This window comes from Salvelinus alpinus, chromosome 29, assembly GCF_045679555.1.
Source record: "Salvelinus alpinus chromosome 29, SLU_Salpinus.1, whole genome shotgun sequence".
In the NCBI taxonomy this organism is placed as follows: domain Eukaryota; kingdom Metazoa; phylum Chordata; class Actinopteri; order Salmoniformes; family Salmonidae; genus Salvelinus; species Salvelinus alpinus.
The window spans coordinates 42000465-42023603 of NC_092114.1; the positions used below are offsets into that span (position 1 = coordinate 42000465).

General features: G+C 44.2%; 1 protein-coding gene across 1 annotated transcript in view; it reads left to right on the top strand.

Annotated features, from left to right (window-relative positions):
• Positions 1-23139, top strand: part of LOC139558751 (serine-rich adhesin for platelets-like) — an 83902-nt gene that overhangs the window by 12925 nt on the left and 47838 nt on the right. The window contains exon 3 of the mRNA XM_071374166.1: positions 17743-21707. Coding sequence (XP_071230267.1) covers positions 17743-21707 — 3965 coding nt within the window. The remainder of the gene's footprint in view (positions 1-17742; positions 21708-23139) is intronic.

Below are 23139 nucleotides of genomic sequence, written 5' to 3' on the forward strand. Positions count from 1 at the left end.
TCCCAGGCTAACCGTGGAGAGCGGGAGTACGGGCAGACACCGTGTTACGCAGTAGAGCGCAGGGTGTCTCCTGTACGTGTGCATAGCCCGGTGCGGGTTATTCCACCTCCCCGCACTGGTAGGGCTAGATTGGGCATTGAGCCAGGTGTCATGAGGCCGGCTCAACGCGTCTGGTCTCCAGTGCGTCTTCTCGGGCCGGCATACATGGCACCTGCTTTACGCATGGTTTCCCCGGTTCGCCTACATAGCCCGGTGCGGGTTATTCCACCTCCCCGCACTGGTCGGGCGACCGGGAGCATTCAACCAGGTAAGGTTGGGCAGGCTCAATGCTCAAGAGAGCCAGTATGCCTGCACGGTCCGGTATTTCCGGCGCCACCTCCCCGCCCCAGCCTAGTACCTACAGTGCCTACACTACGCACTAGGCTACCAGTGCGTTTCCAGAGCCCTGTTCCTCCTCCACGCACTCTCCCTGTAGTGCGTGTATCCAGTTCGGTGCCTCCAGTTCCGGCCCCACGCACTAAGCCACCTGTGCGTCTCCTGAGTCCTGTACACACTGTCACTTCTCCCCGTACTAGTCCTGAGGTGCGTGCCCTCAGCCCGGTGCCACCAGTGCCGGTACCACGCACCAGGTATAGAGTACGCTTTGAGAGTCCAGTGTGCCCTGTCCCTGCTCCCCGCACTAGCATGAAGGTGCGTGTCCTTAGCCCGGTGCCTCCAGTTCCGGCACCACGCACCAGGTCTACAGTGCGCCTTATCCGGCCAGAGCCATCCGTCTCCCCAGCGCCATCTGAGCCATCCGTCTCCCCAGCGCCATCTGAGCCATCCGTCTCCCCAGCGCCATCTGAGCCATCCGTCTCCCCAGCGCCATCTGAGCCATCCGTCTCCCCAGCGCCGTCTGAGCCATCCGTCTGCAATGAGCCTGCAAAGCCGCCCGTCTGCCATGAGCCTGCAAAGCCGCCCGTCTGCCATGAGCCTACAGAGCCGTCCGCCAGACAGGAGCCGCTAGAGCCGTCCGCCAGACAGGAGCCGCTAGAGCCGTCCGTCAGACAGGATCTGCCAGAGCCGCCAACCAGACAGGATCTGCCAGAGCCGCCAACCAGACAGGATCTGCCAGAGCCGCCAGCCAGACAGGATCTGCCAGAGCCGCCAGCGAGCCATGAGCAGCCAGAGCCGCCAGCGAGCCATGAGCAGCCAGAGCCGCCAGCGAGCCATGAGCAGCCAGAGCCATCAGCGAGCCATGAGCAGCCAGAGCCGTCAGCGAGCCATGAGCAGCCAAAGCCGTCAGCCTTCCATGAGCGTCCAGAGCCGTCAGCCTTCCATGAGCGTCCAGAGCCGTCAGCCTTCCATGAGCGTCCAGAGCCGTCAGCCTGCCATGAGCGTCCAGAGCCGTCAGCCTGCCATGAGCGTCCAGAGCCGTCAGCCTGCCATGAGCGTCCAGAGCCGTCAGCCTGCCATGAGCGTCCAGAGCCGTCAGTCAGCCATGAGCTGTTAGTAATCCAGAACTGCCCCTCAGTCCAGAGCTGTCTCTCTGTCCGGAGCTGCCCTTCAGTCCGGAGTTGCCCCTCTATCCTGAGCTACCTTTCTATCCTGAGCTACCTCTCTATCCTGATCTATCCCTCTGTCCTGAGCTACCTCTCTGTCCTGAGCTACCTGGTCCCGGAGCTGTCCTTTATCTTGGTGTTGTCCCTTAAATTAGGTGGGGGAAATAAGAGGGTGGTCATGATAGGGGGTAGACGTAAGCTGGGATTGACTATGGTGGGGTGGGGACCTCGCCCAGAGCCTGAGCCACCACCGTGGTCAGATGCCCACCCAGACCCTCCCCTAGACTTTCTGCTGGTGCGCCCGGAGTTCGCACCTTGAGGGGGGGGTTATGTCACGTTCCTGACCTGTTTTCTGTTAGTTTTATGTGTTAGTTGGTCAGGATGTGAGTTTGGGTGGGCATTTCTATGTTTTCTGTTTCTATGTTGGTTTTGGGTTGCCTGGTATGGCTCTCAATTAGAGGCAGGTGTTTGACGTTTCCTCTGATTGAGAGTCATATTAAGGTAGGCTGTTCACAATGTTTGTTTGTGGGTGGTTGTCTCCTGTGTCTGTGTCGATGTTACACCATACGGGACTGTTTGCGGTTTGTTCGTTTCATGTAGTCTGTTCCTGTTATTTGCGTTCTTCACGTTATATGTAAGTTCGTCGTTTCAGGTCTGTCTACATCGTTTGTTGTTTTATTAGTTATCAAGTATAGTTCGTTTTCGTCTTTGTTTGTTTAATAAATCATGTCATTTCACTACGCTGCGCCTTGGTTTAATCCCTGCTCCTCCTCTTCGGATGAAGAGGAGGAGGAACGCCGTTACAGGACCAAAGTCCGGGGGCGTGAGCCCAACGCCCTGTTTCTCTAGAGGCAAATCAAATCATCAGTGGTGTAGAGTACTTAAGTAAAAATACTTGAAAGTACTATTTAAGTAGTTTTTGTGGGTATTTGTACTTTACTATTTATATTTTTGACAACTTTTACTTCACTACATTCCTAAAGAAAATGATGTACTTTTTACTCCATACATTTTACCTGACACCCAAAAGTACTCGTTACATTTTGAATGCATAGCACAACAGGAAAATGGTTTAATTCACACACTTATCAAGAGAACATCTCTTGTCATCTCTACTGCCTCTGATCTGGCGGACTCACTAAACACATCTTTGTTTGTAAATTATTTCGGACTGTTGGAGCATGCCCCTGGCTATCCGTAAGTTTTAAAAAAACAAGAAAATTATGCTGTCTGGTTTGCTTTATATAAGGAATTTGAAATGATTTATACATTTACTTTTGATACTTAAGTGTATTTTAGCAATTACATTTACTTTTGATACCTAAGTATATTTAAAACCAAATACTTTTACTCAAGTAGTATTGTACTGGGTGACTTTCACTTTTACTTGAGTCATTTTCTATTAAGGTATCTTTACTTTTACTCAAGTATGACAATTGGGTACCTTTTCCACCACTGCAAATCATTCACGAGAGGAATCAAGTCAAGAACACTGTGTGACGCTGAGTCTTAGTTGTCATTGATCAAATCAGAGGAAGAGGCGAAGTGAGAAGTTTCACTCTTGCCAAAATATGTCCAAAATAAGCCCAATACATTTCTATGTACTTATTTTGGATCTAAGCTTGTCACCTACCTTCCCGTCTTTGGGACAACTATTTCCCTTGTTAGGGCGGAGACATGAGCATATCGTCATTATATACAGATCTCTGGACAGTTAAAAGTTTACGCCTGCTACATTTGGTTATATACACACAGACTGCATGAGAGAGGAATGTTCACAACGATGAGAGGGACAGAGACAGTTTTTGAAAGTATGCCTTATCTACTTTGTAGAACGAGTAAAATATTGTTTTCAGACAGCTCTGCAGCATACTTAGGCAGGCTAGCTAAATAGGATGACTTAAGACAGTACAGAATGGGGAAGACGTAATGTTATATGGCCTGGCTGACTGCTACTGCCTGAACAGAAATTAGATGACTACTTTAAGGCATGAAAAATAATAACTGAAATATTGTATTATTTCATAGTCATTTCCTATTTTTCTCTTGATGTGTACTCAATGTGTACCTGACAGAGACAATGGAATATTTTCAATGTTTTGGCAATTTAATCGTCACTATTTTTGGCTTTGAAATTTCCATTAAAAAGTTAAAACATCATTATAACATCATTATTTCATAATGCATTTCATGTTAAGAAAATATGATCTAAACCAAAATAATTTTTGGGGATTATTTTTCAAAATCGAACCAAAACCGAACCGGCCTCAAAAAGCACTAATCGCTCAGCACTTTCAAATACTTCAAATAGAAGTAGTGGATTTTGGCCACATTTTTTGAAAATACAAAAATACACAGTAAACAAGTATTTCAAAAATCTGTCATATTCTTGCACTTTAGGCCATCCTTCTCTCTCAAACGTTAGGTAACCTGTGTCTCTTAAGTTGTCGCCACCGCTGTCGGTCCATCTGGAGATCTATTTAAACAATAATATACGAGAGGCCATGTGTTATGACATTTTTAATCATGGCTGTGCTGTGGTCATAGAATATACTGGAATGTATGTCCAAAGTACTTCAGTTGTTCCTTTCCCTTCAACCTAATGTAATGTGAAACTGTTGTAGCTCATCACACGACATGGGTTTTACCTTTGTGTTTGTCTAGGTTGTGTCTAGGATCTCTCTGTTTGTCCTAGTGTAGTGACTCCATTTGCAACTCCATTTTGTCCAGTGCTGTTTGCTGTAGTGTTTTCAGGCTCAACTGCCAGTTCTGTGTGGATATTTGTGATGATGGTCAGTATATTTGCTGTGGTATTATCCCAGTGGGGTTCCAGTTCTTGCTCTGTAGTCATTGTCCTCTGTCCTCAAAGTCTTTTTTCAGTTATGCCCAATATGGGTGCAGGTGATCCTCGTACTGGATCGTACCACTTCACTTACTGTAATGACTGTAGCTCCGTTTGAGAAATAGTAATGCACATGAATCAAATATTTAATTATATCATTATATCACCATGGGAATAGAATCATAGTTACAATTCTGTAAAAAAAAAAAAAAAATGGTATACAATTATGTCAAAAATATATTTCCTTATCAGCTTATTAGCTATGGTATCCATTTAATTTGCTTTACTATAGTATGCCTGTAGCTCACTCCTAACTGTTAAGGTGCAGTATCGTTTTTCAGTAGTGGTGCTTGGGTAAAAAAATGAAGCCATATTACAACCTATGTGTTGTGATAATTGCGTGGTTTTCTCTATAAATCTTGTTAGTTCTCATGCCTTGTGACTGTGATATTTAGGCCTAAAGAAGACAATAAGAAGACGGTGGCAGAATAAATTCAACCACACCTTTGTTTCAACACAAAACTGGAGAGCAACCACTGTCCGGCAAAGTCCACAATGCATATTGCATGTAACAACAGTTACATGACCTACAGCATGGTCGAGCAAGTTAATGTTTCCATCCACTAAACAACTATTCATTTAGAACCACAGAGAGTTACCGGAAGTCGCAAAGAAAACAGGAGCTGCCTCCCCTCTTCTAGCACCATTTCAACTTCAACATTTCAACATCATCAAATCGCCTCTGCTTAGTCTAATACAATGACAACTAGGGCTGACCCCAATAAGTCGACTGTTCGATTGTTTGGTCATTAGGCTGTTGGTCGACCGAGATTGTTTTAGTCGAGCAGTAACAAATATATATTGCGGATGACCTAGAATAAAAGCTCATTTTATGCTTGATTAGAAAATGTGGTCAGTGGCTCCACATGGAGGGTGTGATGCAGTTGCTGAGCCTACAGAGGCATGCAGAGGCCAAATCGAGCTGCGTACAGCATTGCCATGCGCCTTCCACATTTTGTAACAATGCGGAGGGCTCTGTATAGCTCAGCATGGATTGGTTGATGGTAGGTGGGGGCGGTACATCCTGTATAAACACAAACTCACTTCCTTGACAACAGCTCTGCTCCGCAAAGCGCAAGAGGTATGAATGCCCTGACTTCTGCCGAGGCCATATCAGCGTAAATGATGCATGGCCAATGCAGACGTCGGATTGACTATGCGCCCAGATGCACAACCCATTTCTCTCTCCAGAATGTGCGCTCTCCTGACAATTTGTGCACATTCATTGTTTCATAACTTTATTGTGTGTATTGTTTGGGTTAGATTGTTAGTGTATATCGATTCCCATTTACATACAGTATATCACCAGTAGTACATTTACTGTTAATTCTTATCATTTCTAATCTACAATGTTTGTAACTTTAGTTAGGGTAATTTATTTTAATGCGTTCAGTAATATTATTCCAGTCTTCCTGTTCTCATTGTCAGAGTGGACACATTGTTTGCAGAGAATACAACCTATGCTACACTTGTGAGAAACAAGTTTTGGTTTATTTAATTTAATTTACGAGTTCTGTCAATTTAGTCATTGTCTTTTGTTTGGAGCGCACCTGTAAATGTTGAGTAAGGACGCGCACGCATAGAAGTAGGCCTATAGGCTACCTGGCCTGCGTGTAAATGTAGGCATTTAGTGGTTAGAGCGTTGGGCCTGTAACGGGAAGGTTGCTGGATTGAATCCCAGAGCTGACAAGGTAAAAATCTGTCTTTCTGCCCCTGAGCAAGGCAGTTAACCCACTGTTCCCCGGGTGCCGAAGACGAGGATGTCAATTAAGGCAGCCCCCCGTACCTCTCTGATTCAGAGGGGTTGGGTTAAATGCGGAAGACACATTTCAGTTGGATACATTCAGTTGGACAACTGACTAGGTATCCCCCTTTCCCTATGTGCCCATTTGTGGATCTGATAGTATTTCTGATTGGCTTAACCCACCACCACTAATGCATGACCTGTGGAGCTTCTCAAAGTGATGTTTTATTCACCTCAAACAGCAAGTAAACAAAGTCTGTTGAATTACAATAGTTCCTTAATGTATTTGAAAAATCTTTCCAGCTCTCTCCCTTTCAATAACCAGTCAGTGTGATAGGGAAAAATGTCATGCTCTAATCCAGTGGAAACATCATAAAACAGGCCTACTTGATTACTTCTTAGCAGTGCTTGACTTGGACTGAAATAGGTTCCGGTACTCATTTTGGGTACTGGTACTGTTTATATTTAGGTGCACAATACTTTTGAGCTAATATTCTATAAGAGGAACAGGAGCTCAATCAGTAGAGAATTTGAGGTGCCGGTACTGTGCAAATAGCCTACAGCTGTGTCTGTCCCGAGCTCACTGGCACAGGAAACTGAGGGCCCAGAATATTTTATACAATGTTGCAAGTTTCGGGGCTGGACCCAACTTAATAGTTGATACAATGTTTCAAGTTCGTTGCAGACAGGCCATGCATAGCTAAAATGATTTATAGGATATTTATTTTCAGCAGGATATTTTCTACCTGCAGGCTGCAATGTTTTTATTTGTTTGCTTTATGTAGGTTTTTTAAATAGTTGTCAATGGCAATAGAAGTTACTTTTTAGGTTGATCATTTAGATTTAGATTTGGATAGATTTGTGATTAACCACATGACAATGATTTTGAGATATGAAGATGTTATTATAAATTAGATAACTTTCACGAAAATGTGTATATGAAAACCATAACTGGCACGCATATTAGTCCAATCAACGTAAGCTAAATATGATATCCATGGTTCTGATTTCTGTGTGTGCGTGCGCTTTCCTTTGTGCAAGTAGAAAACATGTTGACTCACCCTACTTGAAGAGAAACGCCAATGCCATCCACCTCTCTTTCATGTTGACGAAACTATCACTCTGTCATACCGTACACACTTTTATTTTTTGTTGTCCTAGGCTACCTGGTTAACATGCTTGCTCGCTTCCTTTCTTTGGCAACGTTAGCTCGTTAACATTAGCCTTCTACTTCTAGCTACATTTTGAACTTCCATCCTCTGAGGCCAGGGGCACAATGTACGAATCAATGGTTGGATCAAAATCACAGTTATGATCATTGGTCAGTACAGAGAATTAAGTAAAACCACAAGTCCAAATCCCTATCTTTATCCGTGGCTAATATAGGAAAGGGACAATTTTATCTAGCTAGCTATCCATTGGAGGACAACAACACAACGAAATGCAACAATTCAAGTTGTTTCGGTCAATGACGTATGCTCTCAATGCGATTTGATAGGAGGGACGCCAAATCCAAACTGGCTTCCATTTACACTTTTTTTTGGTGCGCCAGGACCATTCACAGTTGAGCTTACTATTGGCTTTATACTTTTTTTCTATCAAGGGAGGCCAAATGCTCACTGGCTTCCCTTGCATTCAATGCTACAGGCGGCAACAATGTCATACTCCGTTGGACCAGACAGCATCAGATAGATGGCCTACACATACAGAGACAGAGGGGCGCTGTTTCGCTCGCTCGGATGCTTTCTCAGGTAAGATACATTCAGCCTCTTGCGAATTGAACGAACACTGTGAAACGCAGAGAGACGAAAGATACATTATTATTGATATATTTTCCCAATGTTTTGGGGGGAAGCCTGGCTTCCCTTGGCATCCATGAATACACGCCACTGTCTGTTTGAGAAGCCTAAACGCATAAGGGCAACTACTGCTTTTGTTGGTGTTATTATGGTGTCCGTCATTCTGATGGAGAAACCATCTGGTTATTTCTCTTAATTTTCTCAAGGCTTGTCCGAGCAGGAATATACTCGGGGTCTTATTTTTGTTTGTGTTATAAAATGCGTATCGCCTCTTTAAAGGTTAGTGTGTGGCCCCTTTCTAACAGTAACTGCATGCCAGTCGTAGTCCCCCTCCAGTCCCTCTGTCAGTTCTCAGTGCAGTCATGACAGTACAGTACACACCCACACATAGACTCATCACACTGTGATCTGTGTAGCAGTCATTTTAAGCGGCGTTGTAATTTGAGTGAATTATGACGTTATCAGGTTCTGTTATTCCATGCTAGAGGGAGATGCAGCACAACAGGTTGTGGTGGAGCTCTGTCCCCCTCTGCTGTGTGACTGTGTGTTGCACAGACCTGGGTTCAAATACATGTGCATTTGAGTATTTGTATTTGAGATACTTATTTTCTGTTTATTTTTTTTTCTGTAGCCGAAACAGCTAGACTGCATGGGGGCACCTGTCATAGGCCTCATAGCCAGAACAACCTTGTCGACTGCTGTTGAATAATTCATCAATAGTCAGACACATCTAACCTTTTTTAAAAGAAGACCGATTTATTTATTTAGTTTAGTATAAACAATGAAAACGTGCATTGTATAAAAAAACTTTGTTTTTACTGAAGTGCCATAGCCTATAGCGCTCTACACCCCCTCGCATCATCAGTTGGAACGAGGAGGAGATGTAGAACGTTTAGTAGACAGACTAAGTTAGCAAAACAATTGCTTATAATCATTAGTGAACACTCCCACTATTAGGTAAAGTTTATCTACATGAAAATAAAGTTGATAAAACGTTTTAAAAAATCAAAAAAATTAATCTATGCCTATTTAAACTGTTTTGATGGTTGTTTTATGTTCACGACGGTCTTCATCCATAACCGTCAGTTAAACGGTTATTCAATTACCGTCACGGCCCTACTTGTATTCTATCTACTTGTATTTTGAATGAAATACGCAAAATAGTTTAACTCTGGTTTGGTGTGGCCTATTAAAAAAGGGCCAAGCCAATAACAAAATAATGACCAGCTTAATAATCAGATTGATTTTGGTTTAATGTAGGCTATTTCTTGTTGCTAGATTTTTAGAATTGCTCAGAGGGATTAGGGAAAAGTTGCGCCTATTTTATATTTCCAACACATTAGTGAACACTTCTCAAAGTGTTCTAGTGAGTTAGTAGACACATGGGAACTTTCAATATTTGGTAGCTTTTCTACTTCGGTTTGTGTGTGTGTGTGTGTGTGTGTGTGTGTGTGTGTGTGTGTGTGTGTGTGTGTGTGTGTGTTTTTCCCAGTAAAGGTCACAGTACCAGAGGGTGTGTGAATCGACAGGAAACAGACACATGCCAATTGAATCAAAAATAAAACCGATGAACTACCTATGGGAACTTCAAACATACTTATTAGTCCTTGCCAACCATTGTTTGTTACCACAAACCACATCATATTCTCCTTTCAGTTTTTCCTTTAACAGTCAACCATTTCTATAGTAGTCTTCAAGTACATTGACGTGTCACTCTTTCTGTTCTGACAATCAGCCAAATGCTACCTATGTCATTAATCTGTTTCTGCTGCTGTATATAGCAACCCCTATGTATAGCCAAGCCACCTGCTATGGTAACATGGCATGACAACCATCATACATTAGGAGTTAATAAGACAGCATTAACAGATCTGAGACCAGATTTCTACAATCTGCCTCACCAGCTTGGTATGTACAGTGCCTTCGGAAAGTATTCAAACCCCTTGACTTTTTCCACATTTTGTTAGGTTACAGCCTTATTCTAAAAAAAAAATCCTCAGCCATCTACACACATTACCCCTTAATGACAAATCAAAAACAGGTTTTTAGAAATGTTAGCAAAATTATTACAAATAAAAAACAGAATTACCTTATTTACGTAAGACCCTTTGCTATGAGACTTGAAATTGAGCTCAGGTCATTCTGTTTCCATTGATCATCCTTGAGATGTTTCTACAACTTAATTTGGAGTCCACCTGTGGGAAATTCAATTGATTGGACATGATTTGGAAAGGCACACACCTGTCTATATAAGGTCCCACAGTTGACAGTGCATGTCAGATCAAAAACCAAGCCATGAGGTCGAAGGAATTGTCCTTAGAGCTCCGAGACATGATTGTGTCGAGGCAGAGATCGGGGGAAGGATACCAAAACTTTTCTGCAGTGTTGAAGGTTCCCAAGAAAACAGTGGCCTCCATCATTCTTAAATGGAAGAAGTTTGTAACCACCAAGACTCTTCCTAGAGCTGGCCGCCCGGCCAAACTGTACAATCGGTGGAGAAGGGCCTTGGTCAGGGAGGTGACCAAGAACCCGATGGACACTCTTACAGAGCTCTAGTGTTCCTCTGTGGAGATGGGAGAACCTTCCAGAAGGACAGCCATCTCTGCAGCACTCCACCAATCAGGCCTTTATAGTTTTATTTGAAATGTACAACCATCAAGATTAATTGTCAGATCCAACAGCAGATCTCTTTGTTTCTTGCGACCTAGAACTAGCATCTCTGTTTTGTTCGAGTTTAAAAGTAAAACATTTGCCGCCATCCACTTCCTTATGTCTTTAACACAGCCTTCCAAGGTAGGCCATTTTTGGAGCTTCACCATGTTTCATCGAAATGTACAGCTGTGTGTTGTCCGGATAGCAGTGAAAGTTGACATTGTGTTTCCAAATGACATCACCAAGAGGTAGAATATATAGTGAAAACAGTAGTGGTCCTAAAACAGAACCTTGAGGAAAGCCGAAACGTACAATTGATTTGTCCGAGGACATACCATCCACAGAGACTAACTGATATATTTCCGACAGATAAGATCTAAACCAGGCCAGAACTTGTCAGTGTAGACCAATGAGGGTTTCTAATCTCTCCAAAAGAATGTGGTGATCGATGGTATCAAAGGCAGCACAAAGGTCTAGGAGCACGAGGACAGTTGCAGAGCCTTGGTCTGACTCCATTAAAAGGTAATTTACCACCTTCACGAGTGTAAGGAAGGCAGGGAGCTGTTTTTTTTTTTTATTGCGAGGAATGGTCCGTTTCGGGTTTTTTTTGGCTTGGTTTGGCTTTTTCAAGAGTCTTTATTAATATCATTTTCAGTGAGTTTGGTACACATCCGGTGGATAGAGAGCCATTTATTATGTTCAACATAGGAAGGCCAAGCACAGGATGTAGCTCTTTCAGTAGTTTAGTTTGAAAAGAGTCCAGTATGAAGCTTGAGCATTTAGAGGCCATGACTATTTTCATGAAAGTGTCAAGATATACAGTATTATAAGACTTGAGTGTCTCCATTGATCCTAGGTCCTGGTAGTTCTGTGCAGACTCAGGACAACTGAGTTTTGGAGAAATATGCAGGGTCAAAGAGGAGTCTGTAATTTGCTTTCTAATGATCATGATCTTTTCATCAAAGAAGGTCATGAATTCATCACTCCTGAGGTGAAAGCCGTCCTCTCTTGGAGAATGCTGCTTTTTAGTTAGCTTTGCGACAGTATCTAAAATACATTTTTGGATTGTTCTTATTCTCCTCAAGTAGGTTGGAAAAATAGGATGATCGAGCAGCATTGAGGGCTCTTCAACATTGCACGGTACTGTCTTTCCAAGCTAGTCGGGAGACTAGCTAGTCGGGAGCCTTGGTGGAGCGCCATTTCCGTTCCAATTTTCTGGAAGCTTGCTTCAGGGCTCGGGTATTTTCTATATACCAGGAAGCAAATTTCTTGTGACAAATGTTTTTTGTTTTTTGGGGTACATGTGCGTCTAGGGTATTACGCAAGGTAAAATTTAGATGCTCAGTTAGGTGGTTAACCGATTGTTGTACTCCGACGTCTTTGGGTAGGTGGAGGGAGTCTGGAAGGGCATCTAGGATTCTTTGGGTTGTCTGAGAATTTATAGCACTGCTTTTAATGATCCTTGGTTGGAGTCTGAGCAGATTATTTGTTGCGATTGCAAACGTAATAAGATGGTGGTCCGATAGTCCAGGATTATGAGGAAAAACATTAAGATCCACAACATTTATTCCACGGGACAAAACTAGATCCAGGGTATGACTGTGACAATGAGTATGTCCGGAGACATGTTGGACAAAACCCACTGGGTCGATGATGGCTCCGGAAGCCTTTCGGCGTGGGTCTGTGGACTTTCCCATGTGAATATTAAAGTCACCAAAAATGTGAATATTATCGGCCATGACTACAAGGTCTGATAGGAATTCAGGGAACTCAGTGAGGAACGCTGTATATGGCCCAGGAGGCCTGTAGACAGTAGCTGTTAAAAGTGATTGAGTAGGCTGCACAGATTTCATGACTAGAAGCTCAAAAGAAGGAAATAAATGACATTTTAATTTGCTTTCGTAAATGTTAGCAACACCTTCGCCTTTGCGGGACGCGAGGTTGATATGGTTACTAGTGTAACCAGGAGGAGAGGTCTCATTTAACACAGTAAATTAATCAGGGTTGAGCCATGTTTTCATGTTTTCAGGCCAATCACATCAAGATTATGATAAATGATTAGTTAATTGACTATGGCTGCCTTGGAAGTGAGGGATCTAACATTAAGTAGCCCTATTGTGAGATATCCCTATCTCTTTCAATAATGACAGGAATGGACGTCTTTATTCCAGTGAGATTGCTAAGGCGAACACCGCCATGTTTAATTTTGCTCAACCTAGATCGAGGCACAAACTCGGTCTCAATGGGGATAGCTGAACTGACTACCCTGACTGTGCTAGTGGTAGACTCCACTAAGCTGGCAGGCTGGCTAACCGCCTGCTGCCTGGCCTGCACCCTATATCATTGTGGAGCTAAAGGAGTTAGAGCTCTGTCTATGTTGATGGATAAGATGAGAGCACCCCTCCAGCTAGGATGGAGTCACTCCTCAGTTGGCCAGGCTTGGTCCTGTTTGTGGGTGAGTCCCAGAAAAAGGGCCAATTGTCTACGAATTCCATCTTTTGGGAGGAGCAGAAAACAGTTTTCAACTAGTGATTGAGTTGTGAGACTCTGCTGTAGAGCTCATCACTCCCCCTAACTGGCAGGGGTCCAGAGACATCTCGATGCCGACATATCTTTCTAGCTAATTTACACGCTGAAGCTATGTTGCGCTTGGTGACCTCTGACTGTTTCATCCTAACATTGTTGGTACCGACGTGGACAACAATATCCCTATACTCTCTACACTCGCTAGTTTTAGCCTTAGCCAGCACCATCTTCAGATTAGCCTTAACGCTGGTAGCCCTGCCCCCTGGTAAACCGTGTGTTGTCACTGGATGGTTCTTTTTAAGTCTAATATTGTGGGTAATGTAGTCACCAATGACTAGGGTTTTCAATTTGTCAGAGCTAATGGTGGGAGACTTCGGCAGCTCAGACCCCGTAATGGGTGGAGGAGAGACCTGAGAAGGCTCAGCCTCTGACTCCGACTCGTTGCTAAATGGGGAGAACTGGTTGAACGTTTCTGTCTGCTGAATGAATGACACTGGTTGAGCATGCCGACAGCATTTCTTTCCAGAAGTCTTGAGAAAATTGTCTGTCTGCGGGGACTGTTGGGTGGGATTTATACTGCTGTCTCTATTTACTGGTGGCACAGACACTGTTTTATCCTTTCCTACACTTAAATCACCCCTGCCTAACGATTGCATCTGAAGCTGGGCTTGCAACACGGCTATCCTCACCATAAGGGGATCGTTCTCCTGTATATTATGAGTACAGCGACTGCAATTGGATGGCATAGTGTTAATGTTACTACTTAGTTTTTACGGCTGGTGTTAAAGCATCCGGGGTGAAAAAGTTCAATCAAAAAAGTTAAAACAAAAAGGTTAAAACCCAAAAGTAGCAACAAACAGCACAGCAGCACGTAGACAATTCCGGAAGTTGAGGTTGGAGGTCAAATTCTTGCCCTGCTAGAGCTGCCCCGGTCAACTGTAAGTGCTGTTATTGTGAAGTGGAAACGTCTAGGAACACAGAACGGGACCGCCGAGTGCTGAAGCGCTCAGTGTGTAAAAATCGCCTGTCCTCCGTTGCAGCACTCATTAACTTCCTCTGGGAGCAATGTCAGCACAATAACTGTTCGTCTGGAGCTTCATGAAATGGGTTTCCATGGGCGAGCAGCTGCACACAAACCTAAGATCACCATGCGCAATGCCAAGAGTCGGCTGGAGTGGTGTAAAGCTTGCCGCCATTAGACTCTGGAGCAGTGGAAACGTGTTCTCTGGAGTGATGAATCACGCTTCACCATCTCGCAGTCCGATGGACTAATCTGGGTTTGGCGGATGCCAGGGGTACGCTGCCTGCCCAATGCATATTGCCGACTGTAAAGTTTGTGGAGGAGGAATAATGGTCTGGGCCTGTTCTTGGTTCGGGCTAGGCCCCTTAGTTCTATTGAAGGGAAATCTTAACTCTACAGCATACTTTCACATTCTAAACGATTCTATGCTTTCAACTTTGCGGCAACAGTTTGGGGAAGGCATGACAATGCCCCCATGCACAAAGAGAAGTCCATACAGAAAGGGTTTGTCAAGATCTGAGTGGAAGAACTTGACAGGCCTGCACAGAGCCCTGACCTCAACCCCATCGAACACCTTTGGGGTGAATTGGAACGCTGACTGCGAGCCAGGCCTAATCGCCCAACATCAGTGCCTGACCTCACTAATGCTCTTTTGGCTGAATGGAAGCCAGTCCCCGCAGCAATATTCCAACATCTAGTGGAAAGCCTTCCCAGAAGAGTGGAGGCTGTTATAACAGCAAAAGGGGGACCAACTCCCTAATAATGGCCATGATTTTGGATTGAGATGTTCGATGAGCAGGTGTCCACATACATTTGGTCATGTAGTGTATAATTAACTGCAAATATGACAGTATACTACAGTCCGTAAAAACACTACAGTGAATATAGTGTGTATACATATAGCATTACTACAGTATTTAGACCATAGTATAATATAGTACTTTTTTATATGTTCTGTCTGTGTGTGTGTCTCATACTCTTTGACCTAGTCTTCACCAAGTAGCTCCTCATCAAAAGCACCTTCCTACAAGAAGTCAATGACCTCTTGGTCCTCCTCATTCTGAAAGCCTTCCTCACCGATGACCGTTTCAGCACATAATTCCATTCATGAATGGAAGGGAATTGTGTAGCTAAAAGTTATCAACCTGTTGGCAAGGTGTCAAAGTTACATTTTATAATTGTAAGGTTTTCACTCTCACATTTGAGAAAATGTTACATAAATTCATATCTGATAGTCCATAACTGAAATAATATGATAATGTATACCTGTAGCAAAGTCAAACCAGCTAGACCTCCAGCCTGAGCTTTAATGAGTTGTATGATCCATCATAAGGGTTATACATTCATTCTTGCGTTCAACAGCCAGAAGTCTTACTATTTTTTTAGGAATCATATCACAGCTACACATACACCTGATGATGATGATGATGATGATGATAATAATAATAATAGCTACCCTCTCTCCTTCTTCTGGCTGGCAGGCTTGTAGCTACAAAGCCAATCACAAGCCCGTTCATTTTAGCTCTATTACCTAATGACAAATACTCTTCAAATTGTCAATTTGACCATTTTATTTAAAAGTAAAGACAAATACAGTGTTGAACAACAGTCAACAGGCTAGCTAACAGACTTTGGTAACTAGCAATCAAGCTAACATTATCTGAGGAGACACTATAGTGGCCTGGAAATACGATGACATTGCTAAAGTTATAAAGTGCGGCAGGTAGCCTAGTGGTTAGAGCATTGGGCCAGTAACCGAAAGGTTGCTGGGTTGAATCCCCGAGCTGGTAAGGTAAAATTATGTCGTTCTGCCCCTGAACAAGGCAGTTGGTTAACTGTTCCCCGGTAGGCCGTCAATGTAAATAAGAATTGGTTCTTAACTGACTTGCCTAGTTAAATAAAGGTTCAATAAATGAAAATGAATCTAACCAAATCAGCCCTACTGCCTCTCAAGACCCTGATGGAGAACTCCATCTCTACTTATGGAATCCCAATTGAAATATTTGGGAGTAGATAGATATAGTTCCTTCTTTAGATAAAACCATTGCCGGAAACTTGAACGGATCGCTAAATTCAGTCCCACCTCCCAGTTGCTTTAACTGGCAAAATATCTATTGTCAAAATGTGTATTCATGCAACCCATGAATAACATGCCCTTTACTTATAATAGAAAAGTAACTATCTAGACGTGAATGGGTTGCTGCTGCTGCCAATTTTCAAGACCCACGCAATGCTTGATGGAGCTGCTGGGAAATCCACATTTGTACCTAGGCTGATTTGCAATGTAGTCCGGTGCAAAGTGTGCTGTGCAGGAGGTTCGACTGGACTTCTCTGACAGTTGATTATGGAAAATAAATTGCAGCCAAATCAGACGAAGTGATTGTTCAGATGGAATACAGTGCAAAAGGCATCCATACTTTTTTTCTTTATTTAGACTATTTTCTACATTGTAGAATAGTAGTGAAGGCATCAACACTTTGAAATAACACATGGAATCATGTAGTAACCAAAGAAGTGTCAAAGAAATCAAAATATATTTTTATATTTGAGATTCTTCAAAGTATCCACACTTTGCCTTGATGACAAAATGACAAATCATTTTGTAACTTCTGTTCTACAGTGCATTCGGAAGGTATTCAGACCACATGACTTTGTACACATTTTGTTAGGTGACAGCCTTATTCTAAAATGTATTAAATCGTTTTTTTCCCCCTCATCAAACTACACATAATACCCCATAATGACAAAGCAAAAACAGGTTTATTAAATATAAATAACCAATTTCATTCTCAAATCTTCTTGGGTATTTTTTATTTTATTTAACCTTTATTTAACTCTGCAAGTCAGTTACGAACAAATTCTTTACAATGATGGCCTAGGAACAGTGGGTTAACTGCCATGTTCAGGGGCAAAATGACAGATGTTTTTACCTTGTCAGCTCGGGGATTCGATCGAACAACGTTTCGGTTACTGTCCCACCGCTCTAACCACTAGGCTACCTGCCGCCCCCGTATGACACTACAAGCTTGGCACACTTGTATTTGGGGAGTTTCTCCCATTCTTCTCTGGAGATCATCTGTCGTGACGTGACTTTCATTCATGTGATGACTGTTATTTATCAAATAATTACCTACTATGTTTAATTGTTACCAGATTAAATTAATCATGTAACAATTAACTCATTAGGAATTTGGGGCACCACGGAAGAAGTTGTTTAACGAGTTACCATCTCCCGAATTAAACTCAAGAATATACAGTGGGGAGAACAAGTATTTGATACACTGCCGATTTTGCAGGTTTTCCTACTTACAAAGCATGTAGAGGTCTGTACATTTTTATCATAGGTACACTTCAACTGTGAGAGACGGAATCTAAAACAAAAATCCAGAAAATCACATTGTATGATTTTTAAGTAATTCATTTGCATTTTATTGCATTATGTGAATGATGCAGTGAGATTATTGGCTCTCTAGAAAAAGTTGGTACAGTATGAAATGTTCATTTCAAAGCTAAGAAATAATGCTCTCTCTCATTTCTCTCCCCAATCTCTCTTTTAGCACATTACCCCCCCTCCCCCTCTCTCACTCACTATACCTCCCTCTGCCTTTCCGTCTATCGCTCGCAAACAGGCCAAGGACCTCAGCTACTCAGAGATGGATCTCCGTGCCAAGCCCAAGAGGTTCGGCACGTTCACCTTTGGCTTGAAGAGGAGGAAGAAGAAGAGTGACGGGGATCTCTCCCAGAGCATCGTGGTCCTCCACAGCCCCGAGCCAGAGGTCAAAGGGCAAGAGGAGGAGGAGCCTCTGAACCTCAGCCTCTGGGACATCGGCCAAGGTGGCACTCTGAACAAGAGGGTAAGGTTCGCTGTGTCTCAGCCTGACCTCAACACTAAGACACTGGTCACCTCTTATCCTCCTCCCACTGTCCCCAAGAAATCGCAGGCCCAGGAGCCACCGATGGACAGTCCTAAGACTGCCACCAACCAACCAAATTCCCAGATGGATAACATTATTCCTCTTGAAGTGGGCCGGGCTACAAGAAAAGTTCCTTTAGCTATGCCTGAGATGGAGTGGAATGAGACCTCACAGGAAGAGGAGAGCCCGGATGTTCAGTGTGACAACCCTTATGCCTCAACAGACCATACGGACACAGCTTCTCTTATGGATGTTGATAGCTTTAACCCAAGTCCTCCACCTTTCCCACCTAACCCACCTCTACCGTCCTATCCATCTAGCCCACCCCCCTGGTTCCTATTGAGCCCACCTACATCCTTTTCCCCCTTTAGCTCTCCTCCTACTACAGTTTACACCTCAAACCAGAGTGACGAAATTTCCCTCTCCCCCTTACCCAGCGCTGACCCTGTGAATAGTGGTATTTCTGATCCCGTCTTTCCTGTTACTGAACTCTCACTTAGCAAAGCTGAGGCCTCTTATGTTACCCTCTCCATTGGCCAACCTGTTGTTGTTGAAAATATCAGCACTGTTACCCCTAATACAGATCCCTCTCCCATTTCCTTGGACCCCAATATAGAAGCCACTGTTACTGAAACAGACACACCTATCCCTGAAGTTAAAACCGAGACCTTTCCTCTCAACGCTGATACTTTGGCTGACAACACTGAGACACCTATTCTCATCACCGCCACCTCTGCTCTTATCACTGTCAACCCTGTTACTGACATGGACACCGACTCCATCAATGACGCCTCTGTCTCCACCGCTGATACATCTAGGCCTATGCCTGAAACTGTCACCTCCATCACCTCTGAAGCGATCAGCACCGTTATTGCTGATCCTGGCCCCTCTCTCGCTGAAATGGTCATCCCCGTTCCAAGCACTGACAAATCTACACCTGAATTGCGAGCCTCCATTGCAAACACTGTCAACTCCATTACCAACAGTGACAACACTGTCCCCAACACTGACACTTTCTCTGCCAACACGGAGGTATTTGGAACTCTGTGTGACTCACTCTTTCCGCAAAGTTTCACCTCGGAGCAAGAATCTGCCACATCAGACAATGACTCTACCGAGGGATGCCTTGACACCAACCTACCCGTAATAAATGATGTAACTAACCCACACCTGTCCTTGGATAACCCCTTTGACTCACCAAGTCCCATTTTACCTGAATCAGTTAAACAGGAGTCTGAAACTGCCATTGATCACACTGAAGCTAGTGCCGGTGACCCCACCCAATCAACTCCGTTACAGTCTGCCACTGACGCCCCTGTCCCCGACATGGATATACCTGCCACTGCAGTCTCCAAAATGGATGCCAGCCATCCTGACACAGACACCACTGCTTCCCCTAATACTAACCTCACTGTTACTGATACTGACTCTCAACCAGTATTCGGAGATCTTTACGACTCTCTTTTCCCTGGAATGTTTCCCTCACATCACATGTCTGGCCACACCGCATCTGCTATCAGTAGTTACACTGCTGGCGTTGTGACATCGGACGTTACGATGGACACTCGATGCACACCTACTAATATAGACACTTCTTTTGAAAACCAGCTTCCCCCTGTTCCTCAAATAGACACTGCCCACCCTAACACAGATATCTCCCTCACTGAGCCTGAGGCTTTTGCCTCTCTGTGCTTTGAGCCTACACTCCCCACAACTGAGCCAATGGAAATGGATGACTTAGAGCCTGAGCTTGCCACCTCAGACTCACCTCTCCCAAATACTGATATCGCTGTCCCTGATACTGGCTCTAGTCACACATATGAATCTCTCTATGACTTTCTTTTCCCTGAACGTTTTCCTTCTGACCAAGTGTCCACCATTTCTGACCCCGTCCTTGATAAACCAGTCTATGTTACGGACACTGATTCTGATCTGCTCCGACCAGATTGCAACACTCGACCAAACCGTGTTGATCAGTCGGAGCCTTTACCCTCAGCTCTTCCAGTTTACCTTGATACGGAGGACACTGAAAACACAGATCCCGTCCTTCATCATTCTGACATGAACATTGATAACTCTGATCACATTCTCTCAGACAATGTCACCCTCGTTTCTGACATTCTTAGCGCTAGCCATCCAAGCACTAAGAATTCCAGTACTCGTGAAACCGCCATCTCCATTGGTGCGTCCGTCTCCTCAACCATAGCAGAAACAATGGCTACTGAGACAGGTCAAGAAGCAGAAGTACAGATTATGGAAGAGGAAAAGGGACAGATTGAGGAGAATATTATGTCCTATGACGTAGACCTTGTCAGGGAAATATCAAATGATATGTCCACCATGGTTACTGAGAAAGTTCAAGAAGCAGAAGTACAGATTATGGAAGAGGCCAACAGCATAGATTCTAATAGACAGATTAAGGAACATATGCCCTGTGATGCAGAAGTTAACAGGGCAAGCTCACAGCATGTGATCATACCAGAGAACAGCAATCCCATGGAAGTCGCTATACCAGCGGTCCATTACAGCATCCTGGAGGATTACATGGAGGAGAGTGGAGTTGAAGAAGTAAAATCAGAGGAAATGAAAGGAAGGGGAAAACAATGGAGGAATGGTAATGAAACCGTTGAAGTGGGATGGAGTTTGGGGTCACAGAAAGTAACGGAAGTAATGTTAGAAACAAAGGATAGAGGTCAAGAGAATGAAGTCCACCGAGAGGAGAAGAGACACATTGAGTCCCCAGAAGACAGTGATGCAGAGAGGCTGGTGCTGGTGGAGGAGAGAGGAGCGAGAGAAGTCTCGTCACTGGTGAAAGAAGAGTGGGAGGATGGGGTGGAACCAGCCCTACCTGTTCAGCAGGTGCACACACTCATGGAATGTGAGTCGCCCACCCCGCCTTCCATCACAGAGCAGCATGGAGAGGAGGAGGGGTCAGGGAGTAACCGGAGTGCAGTTACACACGCTTACCTGGTAACAGAGGCCCGCGCTGATACACATACACTCAGACAGACCCCAGGCCACGAAGAGCCACAGGAGTCTCACAGCGCCGAGAATAAACACGCTGCCACCGACAACAGAGAGCGACAGGACACACTCGCAACACATAACACACTCGCACACACCACAGACCGAGAGGGGAGCGTTTCAGACACACACACAGCAGAGAAAGCGGACCTAGTCACTCGTACTACCGAGGACACATCCTCTTTCTCTGAGCAGAAAGCAACAATAAACACCACGAGCACACATGGCGAGAACACATTCACACTTGACAGAGAAGAGACAGCGACAGACACAGAGTCCAAAACACACACTGGAACGATAGAACATAAAGGGACACTCGGTACTGAGTGGATAGACAGCATTGTCACGCAGGGAACAGACAGATCCAGTTCAGAGCCAGTGCCAGAGCAGGTGGCAGTGAATCCTCCAGTCACACGAGACACAGTCCTCGACAGACTTCGAAAGAGAGCCAACGGTCTTGCCACTGAGGACACAGAGAGACCCGGTGCAGAGCCAGAGCAGGTGGGAGGGAAGCTATCAGTCACTGCAGACACACTCCTCAACTCACTGAGGAACAGAGTCAAATTCCTCAGCCAGCCCGAAGGGTAAGGGATGAAATTTCATCTGCTATCCTTACTCTGATTTCCTACTTTTCTTGATGTGTGTGTTTTGAAGTGGAGGTGATCAAGTTTCATGTGATCTTTCTATGGTAAATAAGTGAGTGTGTGCGCAGATTGCACAAGTGTGTCTGTGAGTGCGAGAGAATGTGGGGGACTCAACAACAATAGGGCTATAGCTAATTGCTCTGTGTGTGCTGCACAGTAAATTGCATGAGTATGGTATGGGAGTAGGTGGACTGGAGGGGGAAATTGTTGATGTCCGTTTTCTATGCAATGTGTCTGGGATGTTGTTTTTTGTACATGCAAAGACTGTTATTAGCTCATAATGTTGTGATTGAGGGTAATTAGCTAGAATTATGAATTGGATTTCAATAGCACATCCCCTCTACTATGTACAGTACAGACAGTCTACTTCACTGCGTAACAGCCATCTGAACTAGACACGTTGCGTTGTAAATTCTCAGGCGATACAACTAGAATATTCACCAGTAGAGTGGAATTCATTCTGCATTCACCCAGGCATTTGTTTCGGTCACCTTTTAATATTATTTGTGGACATTTCTTTATTGCAACGGCATCCTTTTTGTCGTTGTCGAATAGGCCAGTTTCCTTGGTGGAACACATCACGTGAAAGTCTCCAAGCCAGACTAGAAGTGGTGATTGGCCTCACCCATCCACCCACATACTTGTGGTCCTCTCTGCACCCTCTCAGTGGGATGGGCTGTAAGGAGTCATAGTAAAAGAACTTTGACTTCTAGTCCAGTGGCTTGTTTGTGTTAGATGGTAGACCCGAGATACACCTGTTAATGGATAATAGGCGTTTGCCTATGGGAACACTTGTGGCGTAACGTTTCATCGGCACGTACTGTGGTGCGCCTGTTGTCGTCACCTGCACATGAATGGCTGGGCGTGCGTGTTTGTGTGTGTGCGCACGCGACACTCTTTGTGTAGCCTATGGCTTTCATTCTTTAAGATAGTGTACACCATGCAAATTGTTTCTCGTAGAACGCAGGCACAGCCTTCCATTGTTTGCCTGGTCGACAGGCCTTTTGCATGCCATGTGCTATCTGATCATGGGAATCTTGGACCTAGTCCTTTTTCATGGAACACAGTAAAGAACCCAGTGGACCCCCACAGTACAGTTTATATAGCCAAGCCACACTGTTTTCAGTTCATCGGAAAACATGAAAACAGACTGTACAGTGTTGTCCATGTGTTATTTTCTTTCCCAATAGCAACTGTTGTTTCCTGCTTCCCCACAAGATGGCGGCAAATACATATAGTAAAGTCAGTGGTCCGTTTAGTTATTACAATATCACTTAGATATCTCTATATGTAAAGGGGGGAAGTAGAAAGAATCAGGTTGTGTGAATGTGGGCAGTTTCTAGAAAGTCACACAGGACACAAAAAGGGTTCG